The sequence below is a fragment of the Pseudophryne corroboree genome, chromosome 3 (genome assembly GCF_028390025.1).
Source record: "Pseudophryne corroboree isolate aPseCor3 chromosome 3, aPseCor3.hap2, whole genome shotgun sequence".
NCBI classification, from domain to species: Eukaryota; Metazoa; Chordata; class Amphibia; order Anura; family Myobatrachidae; genus Pseudophryne; species Pseudophryne corroboree.
This window is the reverse complement of record NC_086446.1, coordinates 119,706,189-119,723,338: the sequence shown is the minus strand read 5'-3', so window position 1 is coordinate 119,723,338 and position 17,150 is coordinate 119,706,189. Positions and strand designations below refer to the sequence as shown.

At 47.3% G+C, this 17,150-nt stretch overlaps 1 protein-coding gene across 1 annotated transcript in view; it reads right to left on the bottom strand.

Moving 5' to 3' along the window:
- The window catches only part of LOC135057215 (membrane-spanning 4-domains subfamily A member 15-like), a 61,915-nt gene that overhangs the window by 3,857 nt on the left and 40,908 nt on the right, over nucleotides 1–17,150 (bottom strand). Inside the window, exon 5 of the mRNA XM_063963109.1 lies at nucleotides 8,957–9,079. Coding sequence (XP_063819179.1) covers nucleotides 8,957–9,079 — 123 coding nt within the window. The remainder of the gene's footprint in view (nucleotides 1–8,956; nucleotides 9,080–17,150) is intronic.

Below are 17,150 nucleotides of genomic sequence, written 5' to 3'. Positions count from 1 at the left end.
ACGATTCAAGATAACAGCATGCTGGGTGCCTTCCACGTCATCAATAGATACAGAAAAATCGGCGGCACTCACAGACTGAAACAGTAGGCTACTGTTTCAGTCTGTGAGTGCCACCGATTTTTCTGTATCTATATGTATATATATATATATATATATATATATATATATATATATATATCATATAGGTTCAGTATGAAAAGCCGGCAGTCAGTATACTGACGCCAGCATCCCAATCATGGCATTGCAGACAAGGGTGCGCAGAGTACCCTAACCACCCTCCCATACCCCCTAACCCTCCATGTCCACAGCCTAACCCTAACCTCCCATATTGGTGGCTAACCCTAACCACCGCCCCCCCCCCCCCTTCCCGCAGCCTAAACCCAATCTTCCCCCCCTTAGTGCCTAACCGTAACCCCCCTTTTCTGCAGGTTAACACTAACCTCCTCCACCCCGCAGCCTAACCCTACACCCCCCCCCCCCCCCCCCCCCCCCGGAGTGTGCCTGAACTTAACACCCGCTCCAGCACACTCACTAAACCTAACCCGGCAGTTCATACTTACCTTCAGAATTCTGGCTGTCGGGATATCTTCGTCTGGATCCTGATCTCTTCGGGATTCCGGCATCGGTATTGCAGCTGGTGGGTCTCCGGTGTCGGTATTACAGCTGCCGGGATCCTGAACGCATACTGTATGTATGTATGTATGTATGTATGTATGTATATATGTGTATATATATATATATATTATTTATTTTTTTGAGCTATATATTGATAGATTTCATCTGCCTGCTCTTTATTAGGGGTCCTACTGTCAGAAGTTCCCCGGGCCCCCATGGCCTAAATCTGGCTTTGCTTCCCCGTGTGCTCCACCCCCCCACCTCGTAAACCTGCAGTGTCTGCGCTCTGCGAAGACGTGCTCCCCGTGACCGTAGAGGTAAGCAGCAGCATAGCTGCTGGCTGTGGTGAAACAGTAGGGAGAGGAGCAATGAGGAGCTGGAGGCACTCTATATCTGTATATTATGGGCTCTACCAGGCGTATTGTGTAACATGTGTAATGGGCTCTACCAGGCGTAATGTGTAGTGTGTAACATGTGTAATGGGCTCTACCAGGTGTAATGTGTAACATGTGTAATGGGCTCTACCAGACGTAATGTGTAACATGTAATGGGCTCTACCAGTCGTAATGTGAAATGGGCTCTACCAGGTGTAATGTGTAACATGTGAAATGGGCTCTACCAGGTGTATTGTGTAACATGTGTAATGGGCTCTACCAGGCGTAATGTGTAACGTGTAGTGTGTAACATGTGTAATAGGCTCTACCAGGTGTAATGTGTAACATGTGAAATGGACTCTACCAGGCGTAATGTGTAACATGTGTAATGGGCTCTACCAGTCGTGTTGTTTAACATGTGAAATGGGCTCTACCAGGCTTAATGTGTAATGGGCTCTACCAGGCGTAATGTGTAACATGTGAAATGGGCTCTACCAGGCGTAATGTGTAATGGCAAATAATACAGAATAATATGCTGCGCTCAATCCTGATGATTGTAGTGGGCTACCAGCTTGATTAAATATGCAATGATTGTCTGAAACGCTATGTGTATGCTCCGTTTAAATTATATCCTTTTCACCTTAATGGGTAAATGTGAAATTCAAATGTATCCCTTGCAGGTGATCTATACAGAATATATAATGTACCGAATAAATGATGGAAAAGATAGTAATAAATAAATTTATTTTAAGCACTGTGCTTTTTTATTTGATTGATTAAGTTCGTTGATAAATGTCCGTGAAAACGTGCCTCACAGTCTCTCTTTCTTATTGTGGGGTCCTGAATATAGGTTGTATCACAAGTCTAGTTAAAGTCTTTTTAGCACACAGGTAACTTTGTATTAGCGCTGCGGTGAAGTGCTTGGGGTCTTCACGGTGTGGATAAACTCAGTTAAAACAGCATAGAGGGGATAGACAGAAGAGCTTTTCCAGACTGGCCTCTCCTCTCTCACCCCGGCTGCCCGTGGTGCGTCTTGCTACAGCCGCCCCCCGTGCGCCGGTCGGGTTTGAGAGTGATACCTTCCTCTGGGAGAATTTGAGAGTGATACCTTCCTCTGGGAGAATTAGGCAGAGCAAGAAGGGACTCAGTGCGCAGTTAAACCTATATTTTCCTGTAATGTGTAATGGGCTCTACCAGGCATAATGTGTAACGTGAAATGGGCTCTACCAGGCGTAATGTGTAACATGTGTTATGGGCTCTAGCAGGCGTAATGTGTATAATGGGCTTTACCAGGCATAATGTGTATAGGGGCTCTACCAGGTGCATTGTGTAATGGGCTCTACCAGGCGTAATGTGTAACGTGTAATGGGCTCTACCAGGCGTAATGTGTATAATGGTCTCTACCAGGCGTAGTGTGTATAGGGACTCTACCAGGAGTAATATGTACAAATGGCTCTACTAGGTGTAATGTGTACAAGCGGCTCTACCAGGCGTAATGTGTATAATGGGCTCTACCTGGCATAATGTGTGTAATGGGCTCTACTTGGCATAATGTGTATAAGGTGCTCTATCAGGTGTAAAGTGTACAAGGGGCCACTCCCAGCTGTTCCATAGAGTTCCATACAGGTTCAAGATACCTGTCTAAGGTGGCCAGGAGCTAGGGGCGCCAAACTGAGATTTCATCTTGGCCCCCCAACCAAAAAACGTTCTGACGCCCCTGTACAGTAGGCCATTGCTGTATCTTGCAGCTCTATGTCACTGCAAGTATCCATTCCATATCTGTGTAGCATTTTTGTGAGCAGTATATATAGTATTACAGTGCAGCATTTTGGTGACCCAACAGTATATAGTTGTGTACAGTAGGCCATTGCTGTATCTTGCAGCTCTGTGTCACTGCAAGTATCCATTCCATATCTGTGCTGCATTTTTGTGAGCAGTATATATAGTATTACAGTGCAGCATTTTGGTGACCCAACAGTATATAGTTGTGTACAGTAAGCCATTGCTGTATCTTGCAGCTCTGTGTCACTGCAAGTATCCATCCATTCCATTTTCTTCCAGTGATTTGGACCAATAATACCATTGATTAGAACGAATAATTCCAGTGATTTTGTCATTTTCTTCCAGTGATTTGGACCAATAATACCATTGATTAGAACGAATAATTCCAGTGATTTTGTCATTTCTTCCAGTGATTTGGACCAATAATACCATTGATTAGAACGAATAATTCCAGTGATTTTGTCATTTTCTTCCAATGATTTGGACCAATAATACCATTGATTAGAACGAATAATTCCAGTGATTTTGTCATTTTCTTCCAGTGATTTGGACCAATAATACCATTGATTAGAACTAATAATTCCAGTGATTTTGTCATTTTCTTCCAGTGATTTGGACCAATAATACTATTGATTAGAACGAATAATTCCTGTGATATTGAGGTGTTTGTGTCGCTTAGCTTAGCCGTCCAGCGACCACAGTGCACCTCTTTTTCTCTTTTCTTTGCATCATGTGCTGTTTGGGGACTATTTTTTTGAAGTGCCATCCTGTCTGACACTGCAGTGCCACTCCTAGATGGGACAGGTGTTTGTGCCGCCCTCTTGGGTCACTTTGCTTAGTCATCCAGCGACCTTGGTGCAAATTTTAGGACTAAAAATAGTATTGTGAGGTGGGAGGTGTTCAGAATAGACTGGAAATGAGTGGAAATTATGGTTATTGAGGTTAATAATACTATAGGATCAAAATGACCCCCAAATTCTATGATTTAAGCTGTTTTTGAGGTTGTTGTTTTTTAAAAACATCCGAATCCAAAACACACCCGAATCCGACAAAAAATTTTCAGGGAGGTTTTGCCAAAACGCGTCCGAATACAAAACACGGCCGCGGAACCGAATCCAAAACCAAAACACAAAACCCGAAAAATTTCCGGGGCACATCTCTAATACATACACATACAGATGTGTCTTGCTACATTGTTGGTGTATATAGCAGCATTCTGTAGTTGGACTGCAATACATACACAGCGCTTCATTTTGTATGCATCACTAGCCAGCTCCCATAGACTTCATAGGTTCCCATAGAAGTGCATAACATACGCCCCACTATTCCATGAGCAGTGTGCAAAAGGACACATCTGTAGACAGTTATAAATAAATATCTGCCCTAGCAACCAACTTATTGCTAATGTCAATATTGCCCCTGTCAATCAATGACTGTATGCTCTGTGACTAGCGTTAACAGGAGCACACTTAGGGGGGGGTTAAAGTTGTTCAGAATGTCCTGACGTGGTGCACACAGAGAGAAAGGGAGGAAGAATGAAGAGTTTGCTCCTACAATATACAACACTATATGGAAAAAGGTAATTTTAGCTAGGAGGTACTCAGTGCAAACTTGGTGGTGGCATGCACTATTAATTTTATAGTTGGGAGAGCTATAATCATTTAATGGTGGATGTGGGCTATTAATGCATTGGTGTAATGACTGTGGGAGACATATATTTGATAGTGAGGACTATTTCATATTATAGTGGAGTCATTGTGGGGCCTATTAATTTAAGGTGTGGTAATGAGACTAGTAATTAATGCTGGCTGACAATAATTGTTTGTCTATATCAGGGGTGGCCAACCAGTCAGTGACAAAGAGCCAAAAAACCTTGTTAGGTACGTGAAAGAGCCGGCATCGAGCCGATGGCATGCATGCAAAAATGGAATGTGGCCTTGTGCCTGCTAGACCACACCCCTGGTATAAAATACATTGAAAAAGCCAGAACAACATAAAATACATTTTTTAAAGCCAGATCCATTGAAAAAGCCAGTTTCGCAAAAAATAATTGAAAAAGCCAGATTCACATAATAAACTTCAGCTCCCCCATGTGTTACTCCAGCCAACACCCTCCTGTCACTCCAGCCAGCTCCCCCATGTGTCACTCCAGCCAACACCCTCCTGTCACTCCAGCCAGCTCCCCCATGTGTCACTCCTGCTAGCACCCTCCTATGTCACTCCAGCCAGCTCCCCCGTGTCACTCCAGCCAGCTCTCCCATGTGTCACTACTGCCAAGACCCTGCTGTGTCACTCCAGCCAGCTCTCCCATGTGTCACTCCAGCCAGCTCTCCCATGTGTCACTACTTCCAGCTCCCCCATGTGTTACTCCAGCCAACACCCTCCTGTCACTCCAGCCAGCTCTCCCATGTGTCAGTCCAGCCAACACCCTCCTGTCACTCCAGCCAGCTCCCCCATGTGTCACTCCTGCTAGCACCCTCCTATGTCACTCCAGCCAGCTCCCCCGTGTCACTCCTGCTAGCACCCTCCTATGTCACTCCAGCCAGCTCCCCCGTGTCACTCCAGCCAGCTCTCCCATGTGTCACTACTACCAAGACCCTGCTGTGTCACTCCAGAAAGGTCTCCCATGTGTCACTACTGCCAAGACCCTGCTGTGTCACTCTAGCCAGCTCTCCCATGTGTCACTGCTGCCAAGACCCTGCTGTGTCAAACCAGCCAGCTCTCCCATGTGTCACTCCAGCTACCACCCTCCTATGTCACTCCAGCCATATCTCCCATGTGTCACTCCAGCTAGCACCCTCCTATGTCACTCCAGCCAGCTCCCCCGTGTCACTCCAGCCAGCTCTCCCATGTGTCACTACTGCCAAGACCCTGCTGTGTCACTCCAGCCAGCTTTCCCATGTGTCACTACTGCCAAGACCCTGCTGTGTCACTCCAGCCAGCTCTCCCATGTGTCACTACTGCCAAGACCCTGCTGTGTCACACCAGCCAGCTCTCCCATGTGTCACTCCTGCCAAGACCCTGCTGTGTCACACCAGCCAGCTCCCCCATGTGTCACTGCTGCCAAGACCCTGCTGTGTCAAACCAGCCAGCTCTCCCATGTGTCACTCCAGCTACCACCCTCCTATGTCACTCCAGCCATATCTCCCATGTGTCACTCCTGCTAGCACCCTCCTATGTCACACCTGCCAGCTCTCCCATGTGTCACTACTGCCAAGACCCTGCTGTGTCACTCCAGCCAGCTCTCCCATGTGTCACTCCTGCTACCACCCTCCTATGTCACTCCAGCCATATCTCCCATGTGTCACTACTTCCAGCACCCTTCCACGTCACTCCTGCCAGGACCCTCCTGTGTCTCTCCAGCCAGCTCTGCCATGTATCATTCTAGCCCACCCTCATGTATCACTACAGCCCCCCCCCCATCAACTCGTGCCATTGCAGCAGTACCTAACCTCTGTTTGCTTGTGGGTGTCTCACCTCTAGTATCTGACTCCTTCAGTTTTCAGTCCCTGTAGTGCTGCTGTGTGTCTGGCTGGAGTGCAGCAGTTTCTGTATCTGTTGTGGTCACATGATTTAGAGTGTTGGGAGCCACTTCTGTTGTGGTCACATGATTTAGAGTGTTGGGAGCCACATTTGAATAAAGAAAGAGCCACATGCGGCTCAAGAGCCACAGGTTGGCCACCGCTGGTCTATATGCATCATACTCTGTGACTGGAAAATGGGGATGGGAGGTGTCAGTGACTCATATGACATATTGATGCAGTGCCCGCACAACACGTGGAAGGCATTTCCAAGGATGCCGTGCACCATACTGCATGTCTATGCAGCATCCGACTGGCAATTGGGAGGGTACCTGTCCAGTCTATGGCTGGCTAAAGGATTACAGTATTTATATATAAAGAAGCGTTTTCTGGGAGGGTGTCAGTTCTGGACCCGATCAGCCTGTTCTTTTTGCACTGTAGGAGTAATTCCTGGGCTGCGCACGAACTGCACACACTGGAAAAATCATTCAATGGTGAGTGAGGTGCAAACGGATTTACAACTGTCCGCTGGCTGAGGGACATTTGTAGCTCGGCGTACACATACGATTGCACACTTGCATGGGACAAATTTATACTCCCCCTGGGCGGCTACTATCGGATCGCAGGACAGCAAAATCAGCAGCACAGTGATCAGGTCCTACAGCTGTCCCTTTCCTTCCACATAGGCTGGCCGCCGCCGCTGTGTATGCTGGTATGCGCTTCCCTCATCCTAGCATTCACAGCGGCAGCCAGTCAATGCGGAAGGAGAGGGACAGCTACAGCGGCTCCTCCACCAATTACACTGCGCTGCTGTGGCTCCAGAGTCCCCTCTGCCTCCGGAGCTGCCAGTACCGAGGAGCCTGACTGCCTGAGCAGTGGGGAAATGGTAAGTATCAACTATTCTGTCTGTCTGTCTGTCTATCTAATACAGTATCTATCCTGCCGTAATGTGTAATAAGGGGGACGCTGTCTGCCGCAATGTGTAAAACGGGGAACTGGCTGCCGTAATGTGTAAAAAGGGGGACTCTGCTGACGTCAGGGCTTAAAGTGGTGCTGGAGATGTGGTGGAACTCATTTACCCCGCCACTTACCCGCCACCTACCCCCCTCACACTAAGTAGAGCCAAGGTTAGTGCTAGTGTTTTTGGCAACCCCCTGCAAAATATAAATTAGTGCCCTAGTTCCCATACCTTGTGAAAGGACATTGATCTCACAAAGAAGCAGTGTGGTCACACAATAGTACCCCCACTTCAAATTACACCACACAGTAGCACAACCTAATTAACATTACACCACACGTAGTGCCCCAGATTCATATTACACCACATTAATGCCCCTTATTATGGTTATATCACTCAGTAGTGCCCTTTATTCACGTTGCACTACACAATGATCATCTTTATATACGTTATGCCACAGAGTAGTGCCCCTTATTTACAATGCCCACAGTAGTGCTCCTTATACACAATTCCAACAGTAGTAGTGCCCCTTACATATAATGCCCACAGTTGTAGTGCCTCTTATACATAATGACCACAGTAGTGCCGCTTATACACATAATGCCCACAGTAGTGCCCCTTATGCACATCTCTGCCTCTGTCACTCCAACAGTTCACCACCTGTGTCCCTCCAGCAGATTCTCCACCTCTCTTGTCCCTCCAGCCCCCTCTCATCTTGTCTTCAAGATGCACAGAGCCTGCTCCTCCTCATGGCCCTTCTTCACTTCAGCAGTGCTGACAGTAAGACCTCACATACGCCTGTGTCAGAAAAGGAAGCCACTGGGACCTAAGGAAGTGATGAATGCTGTCCAACTTACACAGTGTGTGTGAGTAGGGGTGGACTGTAGATGGAGGAGGACAATGGAGCCACCAGGACCTGAGGAAGGGGGAGGTGGCTGCAGCTCATTAGTAACACTAGCGCCCCCTGCACTGTTGATTGACGTAGGTGATGCGGCTGGCTTTCCTGTTGGAATCACTGTGCAGGGCAATGGAGGTGGTGAAACTAGTTCCCCCTACCATTACAGGTGGTGGAACTCAGTTCCACCTTGTTCTCCCCCCCCCCCCACTTTAACCCCTGGCTAACGTAATATGTGAATAGGGGACACTGTCTGACGTAATGTGTAAAAAGGGGGATGCTGTCTGCCGTAATGTGTAATAAGGGGTACGCTGTCTGCCGTAATGTGTAAAATGGGGGACTGGCTGCCATAATGTGTAAAAAGGTGACGCTGTCTGCCATATTGTGTAAAAAGAGGACGCTGTCTGCCGTAATGTGTAATAAGGGGGACGCTGTCTGCCGTAATGTGTAATAAGGGGGACGCTGTCTGCCGTAATGTGTAAAATGGGGGACTGGCTGCCATAATGTGTAAAAAGAGGACGCTGTCTGCCGTAATGTGTAAAAGGGGGCTCTACCTGGTGTAGTGACGCTACTGTTCGGCATAATTTGAATAATGGAGACTACTGTGCACCGTAATAAGAATTGGTAGTATTTTGTGGCCACACCCATTCCCCATGAAGCCACACCCCTATATATTTTTTGCGGCGTGCACTGCCCTTATTTTACATAAGGGAGGAGGGCAATGCCGTTTCTTGCACACAGCGCTAAAATGTCTGGTTATGGCACTTCTCATGAATATAATATTTGGTGGTATTCCAGTAAACTCGCTTACCTGAGGAGCATTTGATGATGGATGATTCAGAGCCTTGCACCCAAATACAGAGATGGATATTGAAATGCTGAATAGCAGCAGATATGTAATGATAAAAAATGAACGAACAATATTTCCTCCATGCTGTGAACACAAAATCACATGTTAAAGTGGAGTAGAAAAATGTATGTGAAAGAGGTATTATGCACATAATACATGGATTTACACTAGATGTTAGAACAGCTGTCTCTATGCCAAAACAAAACATACAGTATATAGAAGTGACTCACTGCGTGTTGCCATATTTTTGAATGTCCCACAAACCTGGTGACTTTTTAATAATAACAGTTGCCCTATTACAACCGCATATGCTACAGCAGATCTATTTAAACTCTGCTTTGCACATGCCAGTACCATGCACTTTACAGATATGCAGGGCTGGATTAAGGGAGGGGCGATAGGGGAGGTCATCTCAGGGCTCCCATACATTAGGGGCCCCAATAGACAGCTGTTTGCAGTGGAGTAGTCCACCTCCAGTGGCTCAGCTGGTTATTAATACCCAGTGGTGCAAGTGGGCGGGTACGGGTGGGTACGGCGTACCCGTAAGAATTTAGCCGTGGGTACGCCGTACCCACACCGACGGGCCGCCGCTCCTCTTCCTTCCCTCCCTCCCCTGCTCCACGCCGCACCCGCCGTCCCCGCCGCACACGCCGCACCCGCCGTCCCCGCCGCTGATGTGAGTGAAGGAGAGCGCAGCCTGCGCCTCTCGTTCCCCTCAGTCTCCGGTGGGTGTCTCAGTTTACTTCAGCGCCGATCCGTGAGCCAATCAGAGCTCGCACCCGCGAGCTCTGATTGGCTCACGGATCGGCGCTGAATTAAACTGAGACACCCGCCGGAGACTGAGGGGAACAAGAGGCGCAGGCTGCGCTCTCCTTCCCTCACATGACAGACAGGACGGCAGCGGCAGCGGTGAGTAGGGGAGGGGGCATGTTTACCTGGCACTGGGGGGGGCATGTTATACCTGGCACTGGGAGCATATCTGGCACAGGGGGGCATATATACCTGGCACTGGGGGATATCTGGCACAGGGGGGCATGTTATACCTGGCACTGGGGGATATCTGGCACAGGGGGGCATGTTATACCAGGCACTGGGGGATATCTGGCACAGGGGGGCATGTTATACCTGGCACTGGTGGATATCTGGCACTGGGGGGGCATGTTATACCTGGCACTGGGGGATATCTGGCACTGGGGGCATATCTGGCACAGGGGGGGTATATATACCTGGCACTGGGGGATATCTGGCACAGGGGGGCATGTATACCTGGCACTGGGGGCATATCTGGCACAGGGGGGCATATATACCTGGCACTGGGGGATATCTGGCACAGGGGGGCATGTATACCTGGCACTGGGGGATATCTGGCACTGGGGGCATATCTGGCACTGTAGGGGCATTTCTGTATCTGGCACGGGGGGCAATGTATATCTGACACAGTGGGGGCATTTGTGTATCTGGCACTGTGGGGCAATGTGTATCTGACACTGTGAGGCAATGTATGGCACTCTGGGGGCATTTCTGTATCTGGCACTGTGGGGCAATGTGTATCTGGCACGGTGGGGCAATGTGTATCTGGCACTCTGGGGACATTTGTGTATCTGGCACTGTGGGGCAATGTGTATCTGGCACTGTGGGGCAATGTGTATCTGGCACTGTGGGGCAATGTGCATCTGGCACTGTGGGGCAATGTGTATCTGGCACTGTGAGGCAATGTGTATCTGACACTCTGGGGACATTTGTGTATCTGGCACTCTGGGGACATTTGTGTATCTGGCACTGTGGGGCAATGTGTATCTGGCACTGTGGGGCAATGTATATCTGGCACTGTGGGGCAACGTGTATCTGACACTATTGGGGTCATACGTGTATCTGCCCCTCCCCCATATGTGTATCACGCCCCCATTTTCATTGGCCACACCCCATGTGGCATTTGGCCACACCCATTTTTTTGCACAGTACCCGTAAGACATTTTTTCTACTTGCACCACTGTTAATACCCCTTTCAGACCGCCTGAGGCAGGTCGCACACAGGAGCCTGACACGGGAGCTCTCAGTGTGTGACCCGCCTCAAGCGCCCTGCCACCGCTGACTGCAACCCGGCATATTGCCGGATTGGTGACATCAGTGGTGACATGGTGGGGGCAGCTCTTGGAGATCACATGATGTCCATACGCCGCCCGTACACAGAGAGTGAATGGGAAATGGGTCGCATCAACCTGGCTCCCGTTCACACCGCACAGTGAGCCGGGTTGAACACGTGTGCAACCCTGCTCACGACCAGGGTTGAAAGGTATTTCAACCCTTGCACCTTTCAGATCGCACCTGAACATGGGTTATGCATGCTTATGTGTTCATACAGTAGGTGGTGGTCTGAAAGGGGTATAACAGTAACTTCAGTGTACAGACAGTAGTTAGTCTCACGGGATACTGCATTGAAATCCCAGGAGACACTGAGTGTGAGCCAGCTGCTTGCAAGGTAGAGAGGTAGGTGTGTGTGTGTGTGTGTGTGTGTGTGTGTGTGTGTGTGTGTGTGTTTGTCTGTCTGTCTTGGGCGTGGGGGGGGGGGGTAGGGGGTGCTCAGGGGTGTCTTTCAACTATTTTAGTAGTTAGGCCCCCACCAACCTTAATCCGACCCTGCAGATATGTATATGTCATCATCCACTTGTCAAGAAATTCATGATTGATAGAAACAATGTATTATTTATCTCAAATGATAATTTCCTATGTTTGGCTCAATCTATCTCCATTGAGCTTTAACATAATTGTATTCAAATGTAGAATTTTTGTAGAATTTTGTTTACAAATGTTAATACAGTATGTACTGTACAGCTAGCAGTGCAGTTATCATCAAGCCACCAACGGGGGAAGTTTGGGTAGGGGTAATGTTACAATGGGGAGTGGAACGTATGGTTACTGCGGTGCAACTAGACAGATCTAGGCATATTTTGTTTATTAAAAAATGTAAACATGTTTTTGACTTAATTACATAAAAAAATAATTTTTTTGAAAAATGACATCTAAACTTATTTTTTTATGTAATTAAGTCAAAAACATGTTTATAATAATAATAATAATAATAATAATAATAATCACCAGTTAAGTGGTTAATACAGGGAACTAAAAGGTTTCTTTCGACATGAATAAAGGTTAGACAAACAGTTTATTTTGACGAAAAATTTGAAATAGAGGAGCCAATATGGTGGCACAGTAGGTAAAACAGCACTGCGGCTAAGGGTCAATTTTGAATGGGTTATTAATTATCTGTGTGGAGTTTGTATATTCTTGTCATTTCCTCCCACAGATCAGAAACATAAAGGAAAGCAATTTGTTGGACCCTAGTTTTTGTGTCTGCTTGAGTGTTTAAGAATTTTAGATTGTAAGCTTCAGTAAGGTGGGGACTAATAGTAATAATAATAATAATAATAATAATAATACAACTACAGTATAGTTTATACAGAAGTCATGGAGTTATCAACGGCAAATTGAAGAAAGACCATGAGTATAGTTTTGTTGCCTTTATCCGTATCAAAGCAATGTCTATTTTAATGCTTCAACCAAATGGATCTATGTTTTTTCAACTTTTTTCAACTTTAATAACTGTATGACAGTTAAAGCCAACTTGCAACTCTCTCCCTCCCTTTCTACTTCTAATATGGCTTCATTCCAAAATGGAAAAGGGGAGACTCACCAACTGGCAGTGAGTCTGGCCAGCAGTGTCTGGCAGTGTTAGGGGGTGGCAGTTGGTGTGGCTCCTCTATTTGAATCTTTGAGTGTGCTGCAGCCCCACCTCTGGAGCCACCACTGCTTCTGTCCCCTCCCCTCTGCAGAGATTGATCATCTCACTTCTTCATCTCACTTATTCCTTGGTCATCCTCCTGCATCTCTCGGCAATTTTCCTGGACCTCTCTGCAAGCTTTCTTCATTCTCCTGGATCTCTCTGCAACCTCTCTACAGCTTTTGACACTATGGACCACCCTCTCCTCCTGCACATTTTTCACTCCATTTGACTTTGTGACAAACCCTTTCCTGGTCAACCTCCTTCCTTTAAAACTGTTTATTTTTCTGATTTTACCTCTAGGGCATGCATGTCCAAACTGCGGCCCTCCAGCTGTTGGGAAACTACATATCCCAGCATGCCCTGACACAGTTTTGCTGTCAGAGAATGCTAAAGCTGTGTCAGGGCATGCTGGGATGTGTAGTTTCTCAACAGCTGGAGGGCCGCAGTTTGGACATGCCTGCTCTAGGGTTTTTTTCAGATTTTTGGAATAAAACTTAAAGAATAAAGCTTGAAGACTAAGAATAAATGCTTGTGCAGCGTGGACAGGGAGTACTGAAGATTGAAGACATAAAGAATGAAGAAATAATGTTTATTCAATGAGACTGAAGAACTCTGAAGAATGAAGACTTGGATAATGGATGCTTGATACACGAGGTTAGTGAACACTGAAGACTTGAAGACTTGAATAATGGAAGCTCAAATGACGAGACTGTAGAACACTGAAGAATGAAGACTGGAACGATGGATGCTTGTTAAACGTGGCTGAAGGACACCGGAGACTTGAAGACTTGAATAATGGAAGCTCAAATTACATGACTGGAGAACACTGAAGAATGAATACTGGAATGGTGAATGCTTGCTAAACGTGTCTGAAAGGCACAATCAGAACCTGGGGTTCCCGCTACAGTTAAGGAGCTTTTATTCGGAGGTGGGGAGCCGCGGTCAGTGGGACTGGAGTAACCACTAGCGGCTGTGCACCTGAAGGTAACTGCCGTGACAGGTTCGTGGAGCAGAAGATTCCCTGAAATGCTATAATAACCACAAGAAAATTCTATGGGGGAGTTCAGAGCTGGAGCACCTGCACTAAGGCAGTATCATAAAGCACTGGTAAGGCTTAAGGCTGAACGAGCCCCTTTTACAAGAGGAACCTGCCTGCGATTGGCTGAGAGAACAAGAAACCAACTTTCATTGGCTCACCGAGAACTGGTCTGCAACATAGCGGCCCCCAGCACTGAAGCAGCCGCACAGCCACCAGCGCCAAAGCCGCTGCACCACACTAGCGGCCCCAGCTGACCTCCACCGCTGCAGCACTGCCAGCCATTGGATGAGCAGGCCCCGGACCCCGCCACAAGAGGTAAGCCTCCGAATTCTAACAGTACTCCCACCTTTTAGGGTGGACTACAGACACCCCTGAACCGTAGTGGGATGCTTGGAAAACACCCAGTATCTTTCCTCCAGATTGTATCCTTTCCAGTCTATAAAGTACTGGAGGCGACCATACCTTCTGCAGGAATCAAGAATTTTCTTGACCTCAAACTCCTCTCCTTGAAGAGTTTGTACTTTGTTTAGGTAGGGCTGCCCAAAATTATTGAGCACTAATGGTTTTAAAAGAGAGATATGAAAAGCGCTGAGAATCCTTAAATAAGGCAGTAACTTTACCTTGTAAGCCATGGAATTCAATACCTTATCAATGGGAAAAGGACCGATAATTCTGGGAGCAAACTTCTTAGAAGGAACTCTAAGTTGTAAGTTGTGAGTAGAAATCCAAACTTGATCCCCCACTTTGAGACTAGGAACTGCACTCCGCCTTTTATCTTTTAAGCCTCGTATTGTGTGGATGACTTGATTCGGGTTTAACGCACCTGCCTCCAAATCTCAGAAAATCGACGGAGTGCCTGGTCCACAGCAGAAACCTCAAGAGCTGGTAGAGCTTGAAACTCCAGGACTCGGGGATGAAATCCATAGTTATTAAAGAGAGGTGTTGTTCTGGAAGCTGTATGAAAGAGATTATTATGGGCAAGTTCTGCCAATGGGAGGAAGTCTAGCCAATCTTCTTGGGAGGAGGGCATGAATAACCGTCGAAAATTCTCTAAGTCCTGGTTCACTCTTTCTGTTTGTCCATCTGACTGGGGGTGGTAAGCAGAGGAGAAGTTCAATTTAATGCCCAGAGAAGAACAGAGGGATCTCCAGAATTTGGCAGCGAATTGTGGACCACAGTCAGAAACAATTTCTGATGGTAACCAATGCAACTTGAAATTTCTGAGATTAACAATTTTGGCAGTTGAAGTGCTGATGGAACTCCTGCCAAAGGAATGAAGTGTGCCATTTTTGAGAAGCGGTCGACTATGACCCAAATGGTGTTTCAGCCTTTCGAGGGTGGCAAGTCTGTAACGAAATCCATTGAAACATGAGTCTATGGTTGCGTTGGTATAGGTAACGGATGTAAAAGTCCTTGAGGTGAACCTTTAGGGCTCTTGTGCTGAGCGCATTTTGGACATGCGGTTATGAAATGTTGAACGTCCTCTTTCAGCTAAGGCCACCTGTAGGAGCGTTGAATGAATTTAAGAGTTTTAAGTCTTCCAGCATGACCCATGAAAGGTGAATTATGAGCCCACATGAGTAATTTCTTCCAAAGCTCCAGAGCTACGAAGGTCTTTCCTGGTGGAACAGGTGGAGAGATTCGGGTTGCTAGAAAAGAAGTAAGGTCCATAATGGGTTGTTTTTCCGTGAGATCAGTGGTTTCATCGGAACTTAGCGCATGGGAGAGAGTATCTGCCTTTTTGTTTAATGGACCTGGCTGATAAGAAAGCTTGAAATTAAAGCGTGTAAAGAAAAGAGCCCATCTTGCTTGTCGTGGGTTAAGACATTGAGCAGTGTGCAAGTACAAAAGATTTTTATGATCAGTAAATACTGAAATTGAATGCAGAGCTCCTTCCAGGAAGTACCTCCACTCGTCAAAAGCAAGTTTAATAACTAACAGTTCTTGTTCCCCGATAGCATAATTTCGCTGAGCGGCCGAGAACCTCCAAGAGAAGTATGCGCATGGATGAACCCTCCTGTTTTCAAAAAGTTGTGACAAAACAGCTCCAATCCCCTTTGTGGATGCATCCACCTCTACCATAAAAGGACAATTCAGATCAGGTTGATGAAGGATGGGTGTTGACATGAAGGCCTGTTTTAGCATTGTGAAAACTTCTATTGCTTCAGATGGCCAACAGGATGGATTTGCTCCTTTCCTCGTTAGAGCAGTGATGGGAGCCACAATGGATGAGTAACTCTTGATAAATGTCCCATAGAAGTTGGCAAATCCTAAAAAGCGTTGGATTCCTTTTAGAGTAGAGGGCATGGACCAATTGCGAATAGCTTGAACTTTGGCTGGATCCATCTGCAAATCGGTTCCAGAAATAATACAGCCAAGGAAGGGAATGGAAGGTACAGATGGAGCCATTGCAGTCGGGGGCGCACTGCACCTGGCCTCACCAGCCAGCATAAAGAGACGCTCCATTCACTTTGAATGGGGCACGTGCGTATCTACGATGCACGTATGTCCCATTCATTCCCGGAAGTGCGCCTCGCCGGGTGCACTGTGTCGCAGACAAAGCCACGATAAGCATGGCTCCATCTGTACCTCACATGTACATTTCTATGCAAACAACAAGCCTTGGTTTACTGCTAACCTAAGGCAGCTACGCCTGGCTAAGGAGGAGGAACACAGGAGTGGGGACAAACTCAGTTACAGACAGGCCAGGAATACCCTATCCAAGGAGATAAGGGCAGCAAAAAAACGCTAGCCGACAAGCTTGTGACCAATTTCTCGGCAAATGACCCTTGGCCGGTATGGAAGGGCCTGAAGGCTGCCACTAACTACAAGGTCTCCACCCCCTGCGCTGGCTCCAGCCAAAAGCTGGCGGAGGACCTGAACCACTACTACTGCAGGTTCGAGAAGCCCTATGACACCCCGCCTCATGCTGAGATGGAAGCTCCCTCGTGCTCACTAGGCGTCGTGCCCATTCCTCACATGGATGTTGCGGAAGTCACTAAGCTTTTCAGCAGACTGAAGCCCAGGAAGGCATCGGGGCCTGATGGTGTATCTCCATCCGCTCTAAAAACTTGCGCCGCACAGCTGGCTCCAGTCTTCATGGCTATCTTCAACAAGTTGCTCGGTACTGGAGTGGTGCCAGGCTGCTTCAAGTGCTCGACTATCATCCCAGTGCCAAAGAAAATTGATGCTCCTGTGACCCTGAACAACTACAAGCTGGTAGCACTAACATCGGTGGTGATGAAGACGTTGGAACGACTGGTACTGACCCATCTAAAGTCCACAGTAGGTCCCCTCCTTGATCCTCTCCAGTTTGCCTACAGCTGTAATAGATC